The sequence below is a fragment of the Maylandia zebra genome, linkage group LG17, assembly GCF_041146795.1.
Source record: "Maylandia zebra isolate NMK-2024a linkage group LG17, Mzebra_GT3a, whole genome shotgun sequence".
NCBI classification, from domain to species: Eukaryota; Metazoa; Chordata; class Actinopteri; order Cichliformes; family Cichlidae; genus Maylandia; species Maylandia zebra.
In genome coordinates, this window is record NC_135183.1 from 32,993,325 (window position 1) to 33,013,679 (window position 20,355).

At 41.7% G+C, this 20,355-nt stretch overlaps 1 protein-coding gene across 9 annotated transcripts in view; it reads right to left on the reverse strand.

Annotated features, from left to right (window-relative positions):
- The window catches only part of foxp2 (forkhead box P2), a 104,419-nt gene that overhangs the window by 50,187 nt on the left and 33,877 nt on the right, over positions 1-20,355 (reverse strand). For 5 of the 9 annotated variants that reach the window (XM_012921757.4, XM_012921761.4, XM_012921756.4 and 2 more), the window contains one exon: positions 11,229-11,415. The exons of 2 other annotated variants lie outside the window; for them this stretch is intronic. In XM_012921757.4, the coding sequence (XP_012777211.1) occupies positions 11,229-11,405 (177 nt within the window). In that variant the 5' untranslated portion in view covers positions 11,406-11,415. 9 annotated transcript variants of the gene reach the window in all.

Below are 20,355 nucleotides of genomic sequence, written 5' to 3' on the forward strand. Positions count from 1 at the left end.
GCTATTGGCTTTGTGGTCATTACATCTCAGCACCACCACCATCAAAAACATCAAATGAGGTGAATATCATTTGGAAGAATGGAGTTCCAGAGGCTTGGTGAATCTATGCCAAGTTGCTTTGAAGCTGTTCTGGCTTTAAGATGCTTTTTCCTTTAATTTGTCACCCGTCTCTACATGGAATAGCTCTTTTTGCGCCTGATTTCATTCTCAGGTGATTATGGCTCGTCTACTGTTCACAGTTCCCGGCAAGTAGAGTTCACACAGCTGGATGAATAACTGATATGTAATGTGGCATTCAGGCCAGCCATAGTTCATTTGGAAAAGGTGCTGAGCTGGGTGAAAAAAACTGGAACTATGGGAAAAAGACCCCAATTGCTTAGACCCAGTTTCTTAAAAGTAGTATGCTGATTATCCAGAACATGTTGTATATACATTATATTAAAAATAGAAGTATTCACCTTTTGCTTACTGCAGCTATTAAGGAAGCAAAAGCACACTCTTTTATATAAATAAATAAACAACCAGAGGTGATTAGTAAATAATCAGCACCCTGCAAAATGCAGACACCAGAAAGGATCAGCGTGTTGACACAAATGTGTGAGTCTGTGCACTGTACATAAGATGCGTGTGCACAAACAAAGTCCAGGAGCATAAGAGTAAATAAAAGGTTAGGTAAACCCCAGCACACCTCAGCTGGAGCATCCCTGGTAGGTAAACTGCATTTAAGTGCATTCCTCTCCCATTATACCACTGATAAAAATACCAAGTCAAAGCTCACACAAAACAATCATTAGGGAAAACAGGAAAGCTACTGAGTAGCAGTGCCCTACACCCTTCATGCCAAGGAAAACTCATTTAAATTGGGGTGATATCATTTAGAATCCTCAGTATTTGTTTGTGAGTGTGCATAAGCAACTCAAGCCTTAAGTGCATCTGTATAAGACCCCCGTCTTGGGGGCTCTGTTGTTGCAGGTCAATAGTATAAGTGTCTGTCTGTCTCATCCTGGAGAGCTCAGGTTAAGTGTCGAGTCTAAGTGTTGCTCTCTCCTGGCGTCATCGAAAGAGAGCACCCTGACCTTAGTGAATGAACTCATCTCACCCACACATACGGCAAATTTTCCAGCCAATTCAAGCAATTATTTTGCGTATAGATAGCAATCACAAAACAGCATATAAATTACTTTGCGTGTGTGGCCTTAGATAATCCGTTGCAATGATTTTTACGTACGTCTTTTTTGCCCAACCGAATTCAATCCAATTTTCCTTCCACTAAAGCAAAGGAGCACAGACTTTTAATAGCCATTTGTACACGTTTATGTGACTACTTGGTCTTGCCATTAGCCCCCTGTCTCCTCATCCAGGCTTGCTCTCCATTGAGGGCAATGTATCTTTCAGTGAATGCCTCACTTCCCCGAAAGATCAGCTCAATAAATAGCCGCTGCATCTGCCTATGGAAGGGCAATGGATCACCTTCACTCCCCCTGTTCTTTCTCTCAATCTCTTTTCTTATGTAACACCTATCTTGTCCTGCGCTCCTTCTCCTCCTCTCTTTCTTTCCTCCGATCTGCATTGTACCTCGGCGGTTGCCTTGTGAATATTCCAATTACAGCAATGTGTGTTTGACCTTTAAGTGAGCAGCAGAAGATATAGTTATCTGCCTTCCACTCAGACACCCAGCGTCTATCAATCAGTAATCCACCCTCCAGCCCCCACCACCCTCACTAGAACAGGCTACTAGACTCAGCTGGGTCTGGAGAAATGTGTGTGTGTGCACCCATGTGTGTGTGTGTGAAAACTGAGAAAGAGATGGAGAGAGGGAGCTATCATGGGCACAAACTGTGACAGGGGTGAGGTAGACAAAGAGGCTTGGAAAGCTTTACTGATAAAAAAAAAAATGTTAAAAAAAATGCACAAGGTTTGTGCTTGAGTACATAAATGTATACCACACAAACAGACTCACACAAGAAAGAAAGAAAGAGATGTTAAACACTTTTTTTCTTTAATCTGCCAACAGCCTGACTGGGCCTTACTTCCATAAACAAAGACTTTTCCAGCATCCTATATCACGCTTCTAAGAACAAGCAAGCGTGAGCAGAATCATACTTCTTTAGTTTCATTCTTGTGCCCACCCTTTTTCCAAAAGGCTAATCTACATCTTTCATTGAATCAAGAATGGAAATTCACAAGAAATGCTTCTTTTTCAATTTCATGCTGAAGTAGCTCAAGTTAGTGGATGTAATTTCTCCTAACAAGAAAATTTATCACTCTGTCGCACTCTTAGTCTGGTGACTATGTGAGAACAGGGCCTCCGTTTTGCTTTTCTTTTTTTCCCCCTCTCTGGGCTTTGATAAATGTGCCAAAAGCATGATCATTCCCTTCATAGCACTCCATACAAGGACAGAACAATTACAGTGGGTATTAAATAAATAAAACCTATGGCTAAAATTTGTATGAAAGATAAATGACATAATTTAAGACTTTGATAAAAACCTTACAAAATTAAGTAAGGGCTAAGCCAATGGGCGAATGGGGGTTGTTCTATACAAATGATAGAGACCTCAACTTCTGAGTCTAAATTATGCGATACTCTGTGAAAAAAAAAAAAGAAAGTTCCAGTTATTTTCTGAGGAATTTTCTCCTCACACATTTAAAACCTGTGCCAACAAAGAAGTATTTCCTTGCTGTGACAGAAATTCTGGCGAGGACTAACGATGCAAGAAAAACTCCTACAAATCCATTTGAAGTTTTTGTGCAAATTAGGATTATCGGGTTCACGCTGAATTGGATGATGAAGTCCAAACAGGTGAAAAGGAATGCACAAAGAATAGTATCGCAGAAACAATACCACGCATGGCCAAGCCACCAGGCTAATGTATATTTATCATGTAAACTTCTGATAAATGCATATGCAGAAACAATCAAATCTCTGGCTTTCCATTGGAAGTTTTCGCACTACAGACTCAAGCGTGAAACCAATATCAGCTTAGTGTCTACTCAAGCTTGAAGTGCTGCGCCTAGCCCACAAAGCATGTTCTGCATATGCTCATGGGCGTCATTTTTATTAGGGTGGAACAAGCAGCTTTCCACTGCTATCACTGATCAATTCGTGTGAGTTAAGTCCCCAGTGTGGGTAAATAAGCAGTGGTTAGTTCTTGATGAGGAATGGCAGGCTGTCTGAGCATGAACACAGGCTGGAGAAAGGTGGGCCTGTCTATCTCTACTGAAATGGATTCCCAGCGTGACTTCTATTATTAACCTCTGTACATCTTATTCTCTGTTTTTACCCCAAAATTATGCATTTTAAGTAGCGTCTTCTGACTGACTTTATAATTGTTACATTTGTCTTAATGTAGAAATACAGCAAGCCCGGCATTATTATTAATAAGTTGTAAATGATACAGATAGCACTCCACCTTGACTGCAAAAGTGAGGACCTGACCTTGGCTGATACACTTTCAAAAGCCACCAGCTTCAGCTCTAAAGCCTGGAGTGAAGAGAGCCAAAGCCAGCGCTAAGTGACATGTCAGTTTGCCTGTTTGGAGCTTTCAAATTCCCCACGGCCTGAGCTTATTTACTACATTTGTATGAAAAGCTGTGAAGAGGAGAGGGCTGAGAGCCCAGCTGGCTCTCTTACATATGTATACAGTGTTTGGAGGCAATGTGTAAAGACCATCTCCCCCTCCCCTTGTAGAGTGTAGTGTTACAACTACAAACAACTTGGGAGAAGGATAGAGCCATTTATATATTCAAAAATGGGTCAGGGGTGGAGGTAATCGGAGCAGCAGGGAGTGTTAACAAGTGCAACAACAAAAAGAAAAAGGAGAAAAAACTGATGATACCTGGAATCTGCACAGATTGGGGCGCTTTAGAGAACGAGAGCACCGGTGACATTAAAGATGTTGCTTCTTCTTCCTAGTCATCTTCTTAACCAGATTTGAAGTCATTTTAATATTAGTTAGAGGAAGGGAGGGGGTGATACACAACAAACCATCGGGCATGCGTTTCAGAGTCTGATTTGTTACTATTCATGACTAAAGCAGAGAGGAACTGTAATACTAGACATGCTTGTTAAATTCACAACACTCCAAAGCTGCCTTCTAGCAAATCCTGTCTTTTGGTTGTCAGCTTAAGACACCCCAGCATATGCATATGTAGGATTTTTAAGCTCTGTTAAATGGATAGCGGTGTCGTGGCCTATCAAATGACTATAAGCCACTTGCCTTTTTTTGGGGGGGGGGGGACCATTTCCAGAAAATGCAGTCAGCAATGCGATACGTCGTATGCATCGGAAAGCACCCCCCTGACACACATGCACACACACACATGCACGTGTTTTCTTCATCCTCCTCTTAACTCCACATTAGAAGAAAACAGAGGCATTTAAATGTATGTATTCAGGCTGTGTGTGACACTAACACTCCACCCCACCATATTAATGACTGGTACGCAGTTTAAGCCGACGACAGGGGAGTGGCAATAAACAATGACAGAATGCTCGTTTTCGATTGTGAGGCCGCGAAAGATGATACACTATTCAACACTGAGCCAGTTTGCAAATAAATTATTGTGAAGGGTATTGAGCTGAAAGAATTGCTCAGTCCCCTCAGAGTATGCCACAGTGTGTGTGTGTGTGTGTGTACGTGTGGCTGTTTATGTGTTTGTGTCTGCGTGAGTGGACTTATAGATCCAGTGCCATTTATTTCCCTGAGTTGGACCAGGGCAGTTAGGGAGGCGTAAAAGGAAATGAGTTGTGAAGTGGCCATTGATCCTGGCCTGCACGAGGTTAGCTAGAGACTGGAGGACTATTGGCCACAGTGTGTGCTGCTGAATGACTGCCTCTTATTTACACGGAGGAGGTTAACGCTGGCTTAGTCATTTATCACTGAGCTACTGCACTATATAAGAAAAAAAGAAAAGAGAAAAAAAGTGTGTCAGGTCAAACATAAGGCCTAACCTAAGCTGAATGAACTAGATTCCATTTAATGTATTCCTATATAATTGCATGGTAATGTCTTTTCTTTCTTTTTATATTTCAGTTAGTCAAAAGAATATCATTATTTACGACTGTAGTAATTTGGATTAAGAGAACTGGGTTTATTCAGGGCAATCTGCATACATGCAAACCATAAAGTGCACAGAATGCAGCATGGAAGAAGGAATTATTGTGGAAGTCGGTTGTAAAGTGGGTTGCATCAACTTAACTTAATTGTGGGATCTGTCAGTTGGATGACTTGAAAGGTATCATCTGAGCCATCATTTGATTCGAACCAGCGCTGAAATCAGTTGATCTGACATGAATGCTGCAGAGCTCAAACTAACTCTTTTCTTGATTCTTTTTTTTTAGCAGAAAATAAACAGTTACACTAAAGTCAACTTTTAGTGGTGAACCATATAAACGCAAGCCTGCACGTGCACACACAGAGCAGGATCTGTTTTCTTCTTCTTGTGCCACCTTTAACCCGTATACTCATCTGACCTTACTGCAACTGCTTGAGGATAAGATGCCCGTAAGTGTTTATTTCCAGCAGATTTCCACTATCTCTCTTCATCCTCGCCTCTCAATTCCTCCATCGCTTGCTTTCCCTGCTCTCTTACTGTCCCTTTCTCCTCGTCTCTCTTTCAAGCTTTGCAGCTTGACATTTCGCCATGCTCTCAAGGGACACCCGCACGAAATGGAGTTACTGGGAGAGCGCCACTGTAAATTCCAGAAGGCCACATGTAATGTGTCTTAAACATAGATGGACAGGCCAGGTTTCTGCGAGCTGAAGAATAAGAAGGAGGGGGGGAAAAGGCAGAGAACGGGAGACAGAGGGAGAGTTGGAGGAAGAGGTGGTGTCTAGATAGATAATAGAATAATACTGTGTTTTGTCTGGGGAAGCGTGAGCAAACAGCAGCTATGCTGTCATTCACATCCTATATCTTTAGTGTCATCGCAAAGGGGGAAACTACAGGCCTATATGTCACAGGCCTGTATGTACTATTCTGTGGGGACTGTCTGCTGATAGCCAGGCTTGAAATAAAAAGAAGGATGACTTTCATTGTAAATAAGTCAGACACAAGGATTGCCAGAGAAGAACTGCCTTTTCGCTGAAAGGGGAAATAATTTTACAAAGACATATAGTACATGCTGCTTTCCTAATGCTTCTCCTGCCTTTACAGAAAAACCTTATCTTCACACAGACGATGATGGTTAACAAAAGGCTCCTTTATGAAATCGTTCATATTTCAGTGGAGGTCTTTCTCCTGTCCTGAGAGGTGATTGATGCATCAGGCCAGGGCCAGTGTCTTATTTACACAGTTGAGTGGGGCAATCTCAGGCCTGAAAGATAAACCTAATGAGCTTCTTTGTGTAAGGGTGCAAATGAGAGACACCATCCTCCCCTCCCTCCTTCCCTATTCCATCCAAAGGGACAGTCTGGGTGATTAGGCCTTTAAATTATGCTCAAGGGCAAAGCCCAGATTTGCATCTTAGGTATGTGCGTGTTTGTCTGTGTGTGTGTGTGTGTGTGTGTGTGTGTGTGTGTGTGTGTGTGTGTGTGTGTGTGTGTGTGTGTGTGTGTGTGTCTCTTGCTTCTCAAATACAGTACAAGGAGACAGACAGAGAGGCAGGTGAAGGGCATAGAGAGAAAGATGCTCGAGGCTTGTTTATGGGAAGGGATGGTAGGGGAAGACTGTGTGTCAGTACCCAGTTTATACTAAACAACAAACTTGAGTTGTTATAAGAGGAAGATGAGCTCATATGTCTGTCAAATAAGAGCGTGCACACCTACACACACACACACACACACACACACACACACACACACACACACACACACACACACACACACACACACACACACACACACATTGTCATTTTGTCCTTTGTCTGTGGGGTAACTTTCTCCCTAATGACTTTCATTTTGGGGAGAATTTAATTTGCCCCTAAACCCTAAATACTACCCATCACTTGCTGTCAGATTTCTCATCCCTTCCATTTCCTCCAGCTAAACAGCTAGGAAGGCAGGTTAATTGCTGTCACTCTCAAGTTGGACCACTGCCTAGCTCTTGTGTAGCGACAGGGGTAGCCTAGAAGTAAGATGGCACCTTGGCGCACTTATTGTAATTTATGTCAAAATGCTGCACTCATTTAAATGGGGTTGGATAGTTTGCATTTTGCTGCATCATGTGCCTCAGGAAAACGGTAAAACGCATACCTAACCAGTTTACCAACATGTAGAACTCTGCCTCTGTCAGCCGTAAGTGGCACCTTTTGCACAAAATAAATATTTGGCCAGCAAGCATGCAAGCAGAAAGCACATTGCATGCAAAAAAGAAAATATAATTAATTTAAAAAAAATCACAGGAGCAGGTTTATGAAAATACAAAAATATGAAGCCAGCATTTTCTAATTATACTGGATTTTAATGAGTGAAGTCTTTAGACTAGTAGCAGATCGCAGTGGTTGTTCATACAGCTGTCTTTGGTTACAGTGGCTGACCCAACCATAATACATTAGCCTTCCGTGCCTCCATCTTGCTCTGAATATCAATATATTTCCTACTGTAGGAACTCAGCCCATTTAAAGGAGGGCAGCAGTTCTGAGCATTGGCTCATCAATCCCACTGATAACCCTGGCAGGATTAAGTCTACAGAACACTGTAATCAACTAACAGGCTCATTATAGGGCATTATGTTACAGACCCAAAGATCGATGCATGACTTCCATGTACATACTTGGCAGCATATACTATTAAAACATAAAGCTAACTCCGGTCAATGACAAATAGATTGCTACTATGAGCTCAGCACATTTTTTTTTTGCTCTACAAGAGAGCTTTTATAGTGATCATTTTGCATAGCAATTAGAGCTGTGTAACATTCATCATTTGCTCTGATACATATCTGCAGCTGGCAAATTGCAATCAGATACAGTGGGTATCTAATCTGTGATCTCAAATCAAATTAGGTCTATTTAGACAACCTTGGGAACGGGGTGATGAAACCCTGACAGAAATTAAGGACTGGAAATTTAATTGTGACAATGGTTATTATTCAGATAGCTGGATAACGAAATGTGTGGCTTTTACACTGAACACAATGACCTGCATAAAAACGAAAGACATTCAAATTTGTAAAAGATATTCACTTTATCTTAAATGAAATAATAGTGGATTATTATTATTAAAGGAAAATCTCAACTTTTGAAATCTGGATGTGGAAAAACTGTGTGCATTACTTCATCTTGATCTTACAGACTTTGGCCGAATCTAAGGTGTCGAGACCTGAAGATGCTGCTTTTCTAATTATAGCTGCAGGTGGTATTTTGGAGCTGCTAGGTAATGGCAGAACCCATAGGGACAGTGGAGAATTCATCAGTGCTTATTATTAATCATCCCCCCAGCAGCGTGATGAGAGGCTGCAGCTTCTATACCCACTGGACCACTCAATGTCATTCCAAATGTGGGTGGAAAATTACATTCAACTGCATTCCTTCAAAATGGACTCGGAGCAAACGTGGATAGAAATTTTTTTAAGCTGCATTGAAGTGTAAAAAAAGTGCAAGCATATATGGATGCATGTGTATATGGCCACACAGGGTCCATGCTGCATATACGCCTGTCAATATCACATCCGTCACACAAAAGCAGCAGTGCTCAGTGCTAACAGATGTATATATAAAATATATTTTTTTTTAAATCTAACCTCATCCTTTTGTTGAACTGTGCTTGCAGTGTGAGCACACCACAGGAAGTGTGTGAAGTTAACAGCACAGGGCCCCTGTTTTAAAAAGCCTCCAGAGACCTGTTAGCCGGACTGCTCATTTCAATGTGTCTCTCTCTGGGTTGGGAGAAGGCTCGGGCTGGCCTCTTTACGAGGCGCATACTGTCATACCCCCCCCACCCAACCCCAACCGCACACCATCACAGCTCTCAGCCGTATGTCCATCTCACAGACTTAACTAGACACCTTATGCTTACATTGCTTTTTTTCCACCTCTCAGTGCTGTGGCCTTTTTAAAATTTTTAACGGCACTTTTTTTCATTTTCACTGACAGACACACTTTTATCCATTCTTTTCAATTACATTTTGAGTACACAGTCTAATATCTCTAAATCTACTGCTCAGATTGCAATTTTAATAAAATAAAACATATAACATGAAATGTAAAGCAATTCAAAGTTTTCTCAGGGATCACCTTTATCTTAGGATTTCTCTCCTGATGGGAATGGTCTCTTCCATAATGACTGTGCTCTGTTTCAAAGGACACTAGGACTCACTGTGTGGTTTGAGTATGAATCTGATGTGAATCACATGCTACGGCCTTCAAACCCACTCGATCTCAACCCGATTAAACACCTCTGAGAGATGACATGTCAGACAGTGCTCTTCACCACCATCATTAAAACACAGAAAAGGGAATATCTTTTTAAAAGAACGGTGTTCCATCACTCCAGTAGAGTTTCAGAAACTTGAAGAATCTGCGTCAAGGTGCCTTAGAGGTGTTCTGGTCACACATGGGCGCTCAACACCTTACTAGGGCACTGTGGTGGTTTTTCCATTAATTTGTCAAGAAAAAGAAGAGAGAATTACCGAAATCTACCCAACATCTTCAAATGCACGAGTGATGCCTGAGAGAAAGAGAGGTCTGACCCCAATCATACGTGTGTGTGTAGGAAGAGTGGCAGAGTGGTGATAAAGCAGGAGGATGAGGCCACAGTGCTATAATGCAGCTGAAGCCACCAGCAGGGGTGAATAGGGTTGTGGAGAATGGGTGTTTGGATGGTATGGGGCTTATGGGGAACAGAAGAGGTGATGGTGGACTTGGGGGGGGGGGGGGGGCGTGCTCCAGGACAAGCTTCATTTTGCTACACTGAGTAGCCCGTATACACACATGCAGAAACTCATCGACACGTATTGTTCCGCCCTCGCCAAATTGACCACAGGGCTTCAGTTGCCACCAAAAGAAAGAAGAAAAGAAAAATTCACATAAATACAAATACACACTCGCATGAAAATTTCACCATTAGCCCAAAGGACAGCACGCATCATTACAAAACCCGCGGTGTTGTCCTCCATCTACCCCAAAGCATGGCCCTCTGACCTAATCTCCCACTGCTCTTTTGGCAAACTGTCAAAGCCATCATTCACCGTGAAAAGACACGAGAGACACTTGACTCCTTTACTCTGCTGGCGACTGACTTTCACAACTCCTGCCCCCCAACCGCTCCACCACCCTCCCCCCGCACCCTGCAGTTAATTCACCCTCAACTTGCTGTGACTGAGATGAATAGCAGCGGTACAATGAAACATGTGTTGGCAGGGAGGGAAAAAAAAGCAGGCATCAAATATTCGTGATCAGCGGTGCCTCTAAGAAGCGCCATTTAATAAAATCGATACAATAAATAACTAAACTATGGAAAAACTATAAAAAGTACATCTAAAGTATTTGCTAGTTGAAGGGAAGTGAAGATCGGAGACTGCAAGCTATAAATCAAAAGCGTCCCGGTCAAAGGTTTCTCTCCTGCTGGTGGGTCTGTGGTTAGAATGTCTGCATCTGTGTGAGAGCCTCCAACTAGTGGCGAGTTAGGAGGCCCTCTGGTGGATACAGCGCAGCCATGACATACACACCCATGCATATGCGCGCAGATACACACTCTCCCTGTCCAAACTGGTCCGTTTGATGCTCCAACACGCTCTCTCTTTCTCTGTCCTCTCTCCCTCTGTCATGCACTTTTTCTCTGTCTCACACACACGCACTACATTTCTCACATGGCCTCACAGGGCAGCAACAACCCCCAATATATTCCCAAATTCAAATGCTAGTGGAAAAAAACTAAGCAAAACATGAAATAAAAAAATAACAGCTGAATTTCTAAACTAAAACAGTAGCAGCAAAACACTCTGAGCATCATCTGGAGGCAGCAGCTTCAAGCAGAGCACGCTGTCAGCACAACAAACTGCCGAGAACATTTACCAACAACCTAAACAGCCTCTTATATAAACAATGTGTTTTCCACATGCCTAAAAAACAACAATGCCACACACACACACACACACACACACACATACACAAAACAACATAATTCATTGTGCCTCCTGCCTATGTAGAACACCCCAGCGCTGCCTGAGAAGAGAGCACAGCAGAGCGGAGAGGTAGAGCGAGGGGGAAACGGAGTGTGTGAGGGAGAGAGAGCGGCAGAGAGAGAGAGAGTAAGAGAGACGAGACGGGGAGAAACACAACTTACCTGCTGTTGTTGCAGATGCAGCAGCTCGACTGTGCTTACTTCGCTGCTTGTGTCACCAGCGCTTGATCTCCCATCTCTACTGCCAGCCTCTAATTGGCTGCTGCTTAGGGTGCTCATTCCATTTTGACTCATTGAACTGTTGCTTATTGTCTCTGTGGCCGACTCCTGCATCATCATGATTTAAAACCTAGAAGTGATTAAGAGGCACCGGTTAGGGCTCTTCTTGTTACAATTCCCCCCTTTTTTTCCCTCCTATTTTTTTTTTTTTTACGCTTCCATTATCAAGCCCTCAGTCCCCCTCTGCAAATTAAAGCATTTAAAGAAGAGGGAGGGGGGGAAAGGAGAAAGGGGGGATGCAGGAGGAGCAATTATGCATTCATTGTGTAAATGAAGCAATACAAAGAGATGCATGTCCTGGTGCTTTCTGAAATGGGAAGAATATCTAAATGTGGTTTTAAAGCCACTAAAATTTGGCTGTAAATCAGAGCACCTGCATTGCTTTATTAGTATTTGCATTATTAAAAACACATAATACACTGGTAGGAATTAAAGGCAAAATATATATATATAAATAAATAAAATATGGGATTCTTAAATAACATGTGCTTAATTCTTAATATCTCCATTGCACTTTGAGGACGGCCAGGCACCACGGACAGAAAATACAGAAGCGAGGGCACTCTTAAAATATTTGCCGTCTGGAAGCTGTCCGATTTTTCGTGTGTTTCGCATCTGAATGAAGTTGCCTAATGACGCAAGGCTAATCATGCAAAATTAAAATTTGGTGGCGGGGAAGAGGAGGAGGAGGTGGAGGAGGCGGCACCAAATCACATGGTGCAGGGCTGGTGATGAACACCATAATGGGTTTGTCATCCTTGCTGTGGCTAAAGAAAATCTGCCTCGCAGGCTTCCATAGAGAAAGAACGCTCATAATTCATTTTATTGGCTTGAATCATGTTTTTCTCCACTCTCTTCTTTAATCAAACCTTATACATTCATTTATTTTACCACATTTAAAAAATAAATATCCCTGGTGTGGATGAGAGGCAATCAAAGTTTCTGCTGGCAGATTTACAAGTCAAAACCACATTTTAAAAAGTGTAAATAAATATAGGAAATTGAATTAATTCTGTCAGCATCTATTAGATATGGAAAAACTTGGGTAAAAATTGAGAAGAAGAAAAAAGGGATGAAGAAAGGATTCTATCATGAATATCACTAATGATTGTGCTAAAAACAGCATAAATTATGCATATTACCTCCTCTCTTTCCAGTAATAAATGTTTTATCATTATCCTCTGCATTTAATGCTCTGTACCTTCGCTGGGGCAGAGAAGAGCAGCGCCAACATCAGTTCTCACAATAAATAAAAGACAACTTAAGCACTCCGCAATCACAAATTGTGTGCAGGAGAAAGAAATTCTGAAATGCTGAAAATTAAAATGGGGAAAAAATAATGTGAGACAATTAATTTTTAAAAATATACCCCTTTTTAATAAAAAAAATAATATAGTGACTCTCTTATGGAGGAACCTTGCTTTAAAAAGCTGTCAATATTTCCAGTCCTATTACTACTTTTTACATTTTAAAACAAATATTTTTACAGCTTCTTTTTCTCCACCACCACCACCACGACTGAATCCATATATATGCAACCAGAGAGGGACAAACAATGATAATGATTGTGTGTGAATGCGCTTTTTTTGTGTGCATTTGTGCCCAGCCCACATGGGTACCGTGTGTATTCTTTGGCCTGTAAATACCATTTTAATAGAAGTGTGTACACGTCCCTTCACTGTGTTTGTGTGTGTGTGTGTGTGCATGTGTGAGTGTTTGACGAGGGGCAGATACAGGACAGGCCTTAAAGGATGTCCACAGCCAGGATAAACAGGATCTAGGCAGGGAGAACAAACAGGGCTGAGCTATTACACAGAGCAGGGCGACAGCTGCCCGGGACACAAGTAAATAGGGAAGAGGCCAGGACAAGGCGTGCTTGTGAACAAACAGGCCCCTGTTTAACACCGCAGCGCTCACTACTGATGGAGAGAGACGCAGTAAAAGAAGGCAGAGATAGACAGAAAGGGTGGGGGATGACGAAGAAAGGCAGAGGAGAAGAATGAAAGTGAAGGAGTGCGAGAGGAAGAGAGGGTGTGGGATGGAGAGAGGGAGGAAGGTGGTGATGTTTTCAGGGGGGAGGTAGAGAGAGAGAGAGAGAGAGAGAGAGACTGGCACAATGTGACATCCAATCCGGTGATGAATCTCAGCATAAGAAACTCAAGGCTGCAGCCGAGATCAGCCGGCTAATAAGTATTCAAATTAGGCATAAATTTTACATGCCCAATGTTTAAAATATTCAGAGAAAGACTGTCTGATTGCCTTTACTATGATTTTATGAACATTCTAATGGAGCTTGGATCTCTCTTTTTTTTTTTTCCTGCTTTCTTTCTTGGACCGGCGACGGATGTTCGGAAAACCTGAAGATATAAGAGACGAGGAAATGAGGATTTTTAATAACATCTGAATGCAACGCAAACTATGGTGGAAATCCAAGGAAAATTGCTACTTTGATATTAACAAATCAATGTGATTTTACTCTTTTTTTAAAAGAAAAATCTGAGCTCACATCAGATTACTATTTATAAAAAGTTAAAGTCAAATAAAGAAAAAAGGGTTAAAAAAAACTGTTAGAAAAATCTGAATCTGAATACATAAATAATAAGATGGCCAGCTTAATCTCAACGCTATAATCTTCCTCACCTCCTCCAAAATAAAATCTGCAACATAATGATAATGCAGATATATGCAAAGTATATTCGCAGAGATCAGATGGTGCTTTAACCTTAATGACAGCAGTGAGATAAATTAATTAGCCATCTAAAGGCGGCATTCAAATCTGCCAATTAGAATGTCAATTAGAAACACAGCCAGGCTGCAATGACGAGCGGGCAACCAAGCTGTGGATCTGACTGTGGGGGTGATGGAACTGTCACAGATAGACACACACACACACATACACGCGTGTGTGCGCACAAACACATGCACAATACTCGAGAGTGACAATGCTCTGCACCTGGGGGCGTGACTGTATGAAGCATGCATGTAAGACTGCGTCTGTATATGTGCATGAGCCCACCACGGTGCCCTCTCCCTGAGGGGTACCAGCCCTGACCCCAGCTCAGCCTGTCCTGAACCAACTGGGTTGGAAGGAACCACGCCACCTCCAGCTACAATATCCGCCAAGGCCGTCGTTCCAATGTGGCTGCTTTATTGCTGCATGAGTGAGGCTTGCCGGCTGCCGGCTTGCCTGCACGTGTGTTTGACATCCATAAATTGGTGTCCTGCATTTCAACACACCCGCTATTTGATGCCATTTCCTCAAGCCATAATCTTCCAATGAGGGAGAACCTAGACCACTTATTATCATGATCGGAAGCAAAGAGGAAGCCTGTTATTACCTGGTAATATGCTGGTAATTCTGCAGACGTATAGCTTTGGGAAGGAAGATGACAGTGATACTCGGCGTTTGGGTTATAAGAGATGAAGATAGCTTTGAGCACTCTAAATTTACTGTCGCTGAAGGCACCAACATTTCTATTAGGATAGAGGTTCAACAGAAAGAAAAGACACTTCATTTTGCAAAGCTTCAGAGCAACTCCAGCTTTTGTCTCATTTCGTGTGCAACTCTACAATCACTCGATTGCTTGCTTCCTCTTCAGTTATAGCAAATATTTACTGTTGAATCTTGCATCGTCAGGAATCTGAGAAAGTGTCCCGACGGGGCGTTTGGCCCAGAAATCTGGAGAAATTCTCCGATTTCTTTGGAGAAGTGACACAACAAAGGTGTAAGGAAAATTGAGCCTTTCATTGCCTTAGTCGCACACACACACACTCCCAGTTCTGCACATACACGACAAAACACACACCTATCATTAAAGGGGAAAGAAGCAGCCCTCCATCTTTGTTTGCGAGCTCTAAAAGCCCTTAATGTAGCCTCATTACCTGGCCTGTCTCCCGCTCTATCATGTGCAGTAAACACACACTATGACACTGGCAATCCATCTAGTGGGAATACACAGCTGTCTCCAATGCTCCAACACAGTCTGGGGAACACTGAGGAATTTTTGTTCAGAGTCCCTGGGCTATCCATTCTCAGCATGAGGATGTTCTCCACTGTGTCTATCTAAAACACAGATCCATTTTCACATTCTACATGCATGAGTTGCAAAAAATATTTTCATTAGGATGACACAAAAGAAAGGGCGGAGGAAAAAAAAGTGACCGGTAAATCTGTGATCCCAGACGTCCGTTCATTATCGGTTCACATTTCAGGTGGTTGGATGGAATTCTTTTGGTGTGTGAGTTCAGAATGAAAAAAAATATATATCTAATAATAATAGAAATTACATTTCACAGTCTGCTGACTCCTCACAGCTCTCTGATCAAGTCTAGATATGGTTACCATTTAAAATAATCACAGATTCTGTGCTTGAGTGAAATTAATTCATCATTGCCATAAGTTACTATGCATACAAAATAAAGAAGTAACTAGGCAAGGGCAAGAGCTCACATATTTAATACTTCAGATTGCTTAATAAATCAAAATGCCACGTATGTGCTTGACTGAAAAAAACGATGCTAAAAAAATCACTGAATTTTAAATAATGACTGGCAAAAAGTTTAATAACTTAATCTACAAATTTTATGCCTTCAAACAATCTTTGATTGTGATCATATATCTGTTTGTACCTCAGTGTGAATTGTTGTTTTTTTTCCCTGCCAGTGAGCTGTCACAGCACGAGGGGGGACATCACAAGCAATTCATTACAACCTACAGCTTCTTGTAGCGAGTTTGGAGTTTGAGATGGAAAAACGACCACTTGGAAAGCTACATTCGACACAACCCAGTCCTCCGGATTAAGTAAGGAGAGCCAGGCTGCCGTGCCTTAGAATTAAAAGCTTCCCTTTTGGCACTAAAAGGCCACCATAAAAGAGCATTAATGACTACTTCTTATAAACCTGTGTATGGTAATGGTTTCTGCTCTCAGATAGAGGAATTTCAAAAGTGCTTCACTGGTGAATAAAGATTGCTTTGGAAAAAAAAAGGGGTGTGGGGGTGGTAGCTGAAGAAATCATATTTACAAAATCAGGAGTGGGGCCAAATGAAAAGAGATGAATATGAATAATGGACTTTGCTTTTTTCCAGATTAACATTATTCAAAGCAACGGAATCAAATGTGGTTATCTCCTGTCCAATGAGCCCCTACACTGAGAAAAACCTCAGTCATATTTCAATTCTTCATTTGAGCTGACAATAAATTGTAGTTCTGTGATAGGAGACATTCAGTCAAGAATGTTCAGAACTTAATTCTCTTCTATTTACAATAAAGAGATGAGAAAGAATAAGATAAAAGACAGACTATTTGCCACAGTATGTAAGTGTCCCTGAATGGATGTGTGAGAGTGTGTCAGAGTGGAGAACAGAAAGTGGAAAGAAAGAAAGAAAGAAAGAAAGAAAGGGGGTGAATAAAATGACAAAGAGGACCATAGGAAAGAGTGTAAAGTGCATGTTCAATTGTACAATCTGCACAATGTCTCTTTAGATTCAAATGCAAGAGGCACTCAGGAATAGTGGGAATGATACTGCGTTAATACAAATTAGTGTTATGTGAATGCAACCAGCTCTGAAATATAATAATAGCAAAATATTCATTGTACACCAGCTATCCAGTTACTAATATAAATGGATATGAAAGGCAAGCATTGGTATTAATAAAATAAAATCCACTAGTATCTCATTAAAAATCAAGAAAAAAAATTATAAACAAAATATTTTACTATTAATAGATTTATGTGGTATAGTAATAAATGCACACGTCTTTGAAATATTAGTGCAGCACGGCTTGTCCCCTGATGGAAAAAGAGGAGGAGAGAGACTAGTCCTCTCCTGCATTTAGGCTCGACCCATATCATTTACATGTTACCTATCAGGCACCTCGTTCTGTTGAAGCTGTAGACAGCCCTGCCGCTGTGGGCGAGCGAGACAGTGACGAAAGCCCGATCAGTCGGCTCTCATTTGCATATTTGCCAATTTCATTAATTAACTCAGCCCACCTAATCAGGGCTAATTGACCTATAAAGAGGGGAGGCCTCATTGTCTCGTGCAATAATCTTTATCACGAGGAGAGGAGGTGCGCGGCGAATACAAGGCACTCCAGACCTAACTGTATTTATAGACATCGTATCTGGAAGTGTTTCACTCAGAAAATACTGTAAGTGATCAAAACTGAGCTGCTTTGACACATTGCAAGGACTGGATAAGAAAAAAAAGAAGTAAATGGACAAAATTCTTTACGTTGCTCTGGTGTTCTTGCTGAGAAAAATCAGAGGAGCTAATGACAGTTGGATGGGTCTGACTCTCCGCTCCTCTCCACAGATCCAGCGGACAGGCGCAGGGGAGCCAGCCGCGTCTGACACAGCTACAGAGACATAGCTCATTGTGACGTTTCCAGTTATTTCTGGTTGATTAGGGCCATTATGTCTCGAGCTCTGATTTATGTTGTCATTCCCTCTCAGCAGTCCTGCATCGATAGATCTTAATGAATTGGTAAATAAGGGTGAAGATTGCAGTTGACAACACCGCAACATTCCTCATTCATACCAGACAAGATTTATGTAACCAATTAGAAGCATAAAAAGGTGGGTTTGGTAAGGAGGGGGGGAAAAAAATCATCTCTTCTGAGGAAAATTACTAAAGTCTAGCCAACGACAAAACAGATAATGAGATGTCCTTAACTTTGGCTTAGTTGGACTTTCTGCACAGAAAGGTTGGGGACTCGGAAGAAAAAGAAGAAACGATCCCGCTCCTCTTAGGATGAAAAAAAAGAAAAAAAATATATATACAGAGACCGCTGAGTGTGTGTATGCATAGACTGCTTGACTGCACCTCTGCTTTAAAATAAAACATACCTGAGTGTCCAAATCACATCACAATAATGTCCAATCTAAAAAAATCCTGATGGAATCAACAGATTAAAAATTAAGCCAGAGCACCAACAAAGAACCACTTTGATGTGGAAATGTTAAATTCAAGAAGCCACCCCCCCCCCCCCCCCCAACAGCCAAAACAGAGACACTGAAAATGAAAAGTAAGGCATCCATGCAGGTGTGCGCACGCAAATCAACTGTTACCTTAATGTTTAATACAATCAGCAGGGAAATTTTCATCCGCATTTTGTAAACGCCTCGTATTTCGATCGCTTAATCTCCCCAGATTGTAGTCATAGAAATCTGTTAGCAGGCAAATAAAAGGCCACTTTGTCATTAAAAAAAATAATAAAATAAAAAATAATAATCAGATAAAAGTGCTGATCATCAATAGCCGGTGACAGGCCAGGAAGACCCAAAGGGCAGCAGTGAACAGAGGTGGAAAATTAAAGCGGAGTGATACGGGAGCCGGCTCCTTTCAGCCTCTCTCCCTTCAAGCACATGCAAATGAGGCCGTGCTGCTTAACTGCATCATTTATGTGGATAATAGCGGCATCATCATTACGGGAACTCAAATTAAATTACATCACAATTAGCATAACAAAGTGATTGGTTAAACTTTCAAAACAAATAACGCAGCTCTGCTAATGAACAGTGTTAATTGGTGAGTGTGCATTCTAAATAAAACATGTAGGTAAACATGTGTTTTAGTCTAACAATTTTAAATTTCACTTCCCCACTTTTTATTTCTTTTTTGGGGAGGAATAGAAGAAAACAGAAAAAGAAGACTTAAAACTGAATACTGCCAGGGGGATTTGTAAGCTGAAATATAAAATGTGTAGCATTTAATTTTATTGCGCTAAAGAACCTATTATATGCCAGACTCTAGAGAACAATGTAAATTATCTGCCTTCAAAATGGAGTTTGGCCAATTCTCCATGTGAACTAATCACATAGCTCATTATGCATTAGGGTATTAAATTATGAAGAGGAGTCCCTTTCACATTCCTGCACAAAGCCCTATAAAATGTTAATAATATGCCCACAATAGCCCAATACCATGCCTTGCTCACCCTCATCAATATTTAAGTAAACAAATGATCCCACTCGCCTTTGATAAAGATAATTAGTGCTTCACCAATTATCAGTCTTGTGACCTCTCTCCTCTTCAAACTAAACGTCTGCTCCAAAGAGTTTGGGATTTTTTCCCCCTCCACACGCAAAGAGATGGGAGAAAAACAAATAAGTCAAACTTCAAGTAACAGCTTTGCCCTCTCAGAACACATATCTGCAGCTGATTAATATTTGATTGTTATTAGCTTATGAAAGGTTATTGAGTGGCTGTGCCCTTTTATTCGGCTTAATCATAGTGGTGCATCACTGTCCTCTTGATTTTAATGATCAATGATTAGCTTAGCAAGCGAGTAGCAACATCTGAAAAACACACATACTCACACACACACACTATCCAAATAGTACAAGAGCAGAAAATACCACAGCAAGTTCATGCACACACACACACACACACACACACACACACACACACACACACACACACACACACACACGAATTCATTCAAACACACACACACACACACACAAAGCCAAAACCAGCACACACGTGCTCACTTGTACGCATGCACATAGACACACACACACACACAGCCATACACACTGAGCCATTCATCAACACTAATTAAGCAGCAGATTAACAGAGCCCGCAGACCAAGGCTGAACGGTTACACAGTGGGACGACCAACGGGGAAGGCAGGAGACACAGCCCGGCAATAAAATACAACCATTAAACACAGCCAAGAGCCTGAAGTCGACTATGGGTGACAGAGGATTGATGGCTGGATGAATGATGGATGGATTGATGGATAAATAGATGGATGGACAGTCTGCCTGACTTTTTTTTTTCTTCTTTTTTTTACCTGAAGGTGAGAAGTGCCAGAGAGCTTGACCGAGGAACAGAGTACTTGGCTCTGCCACCGCCGAGGGTGTCTAGCTGCAACGGCCCCAAGTCGACTGGTGTCACCGTGTGAAGAGGCAACACTATCTGTGTCATCACTTTAGCCGTGTTTATGGGGGATGGCATCATAAACAAGCCACCCCCCACCACCAACCCCCCCTACACTTCTCG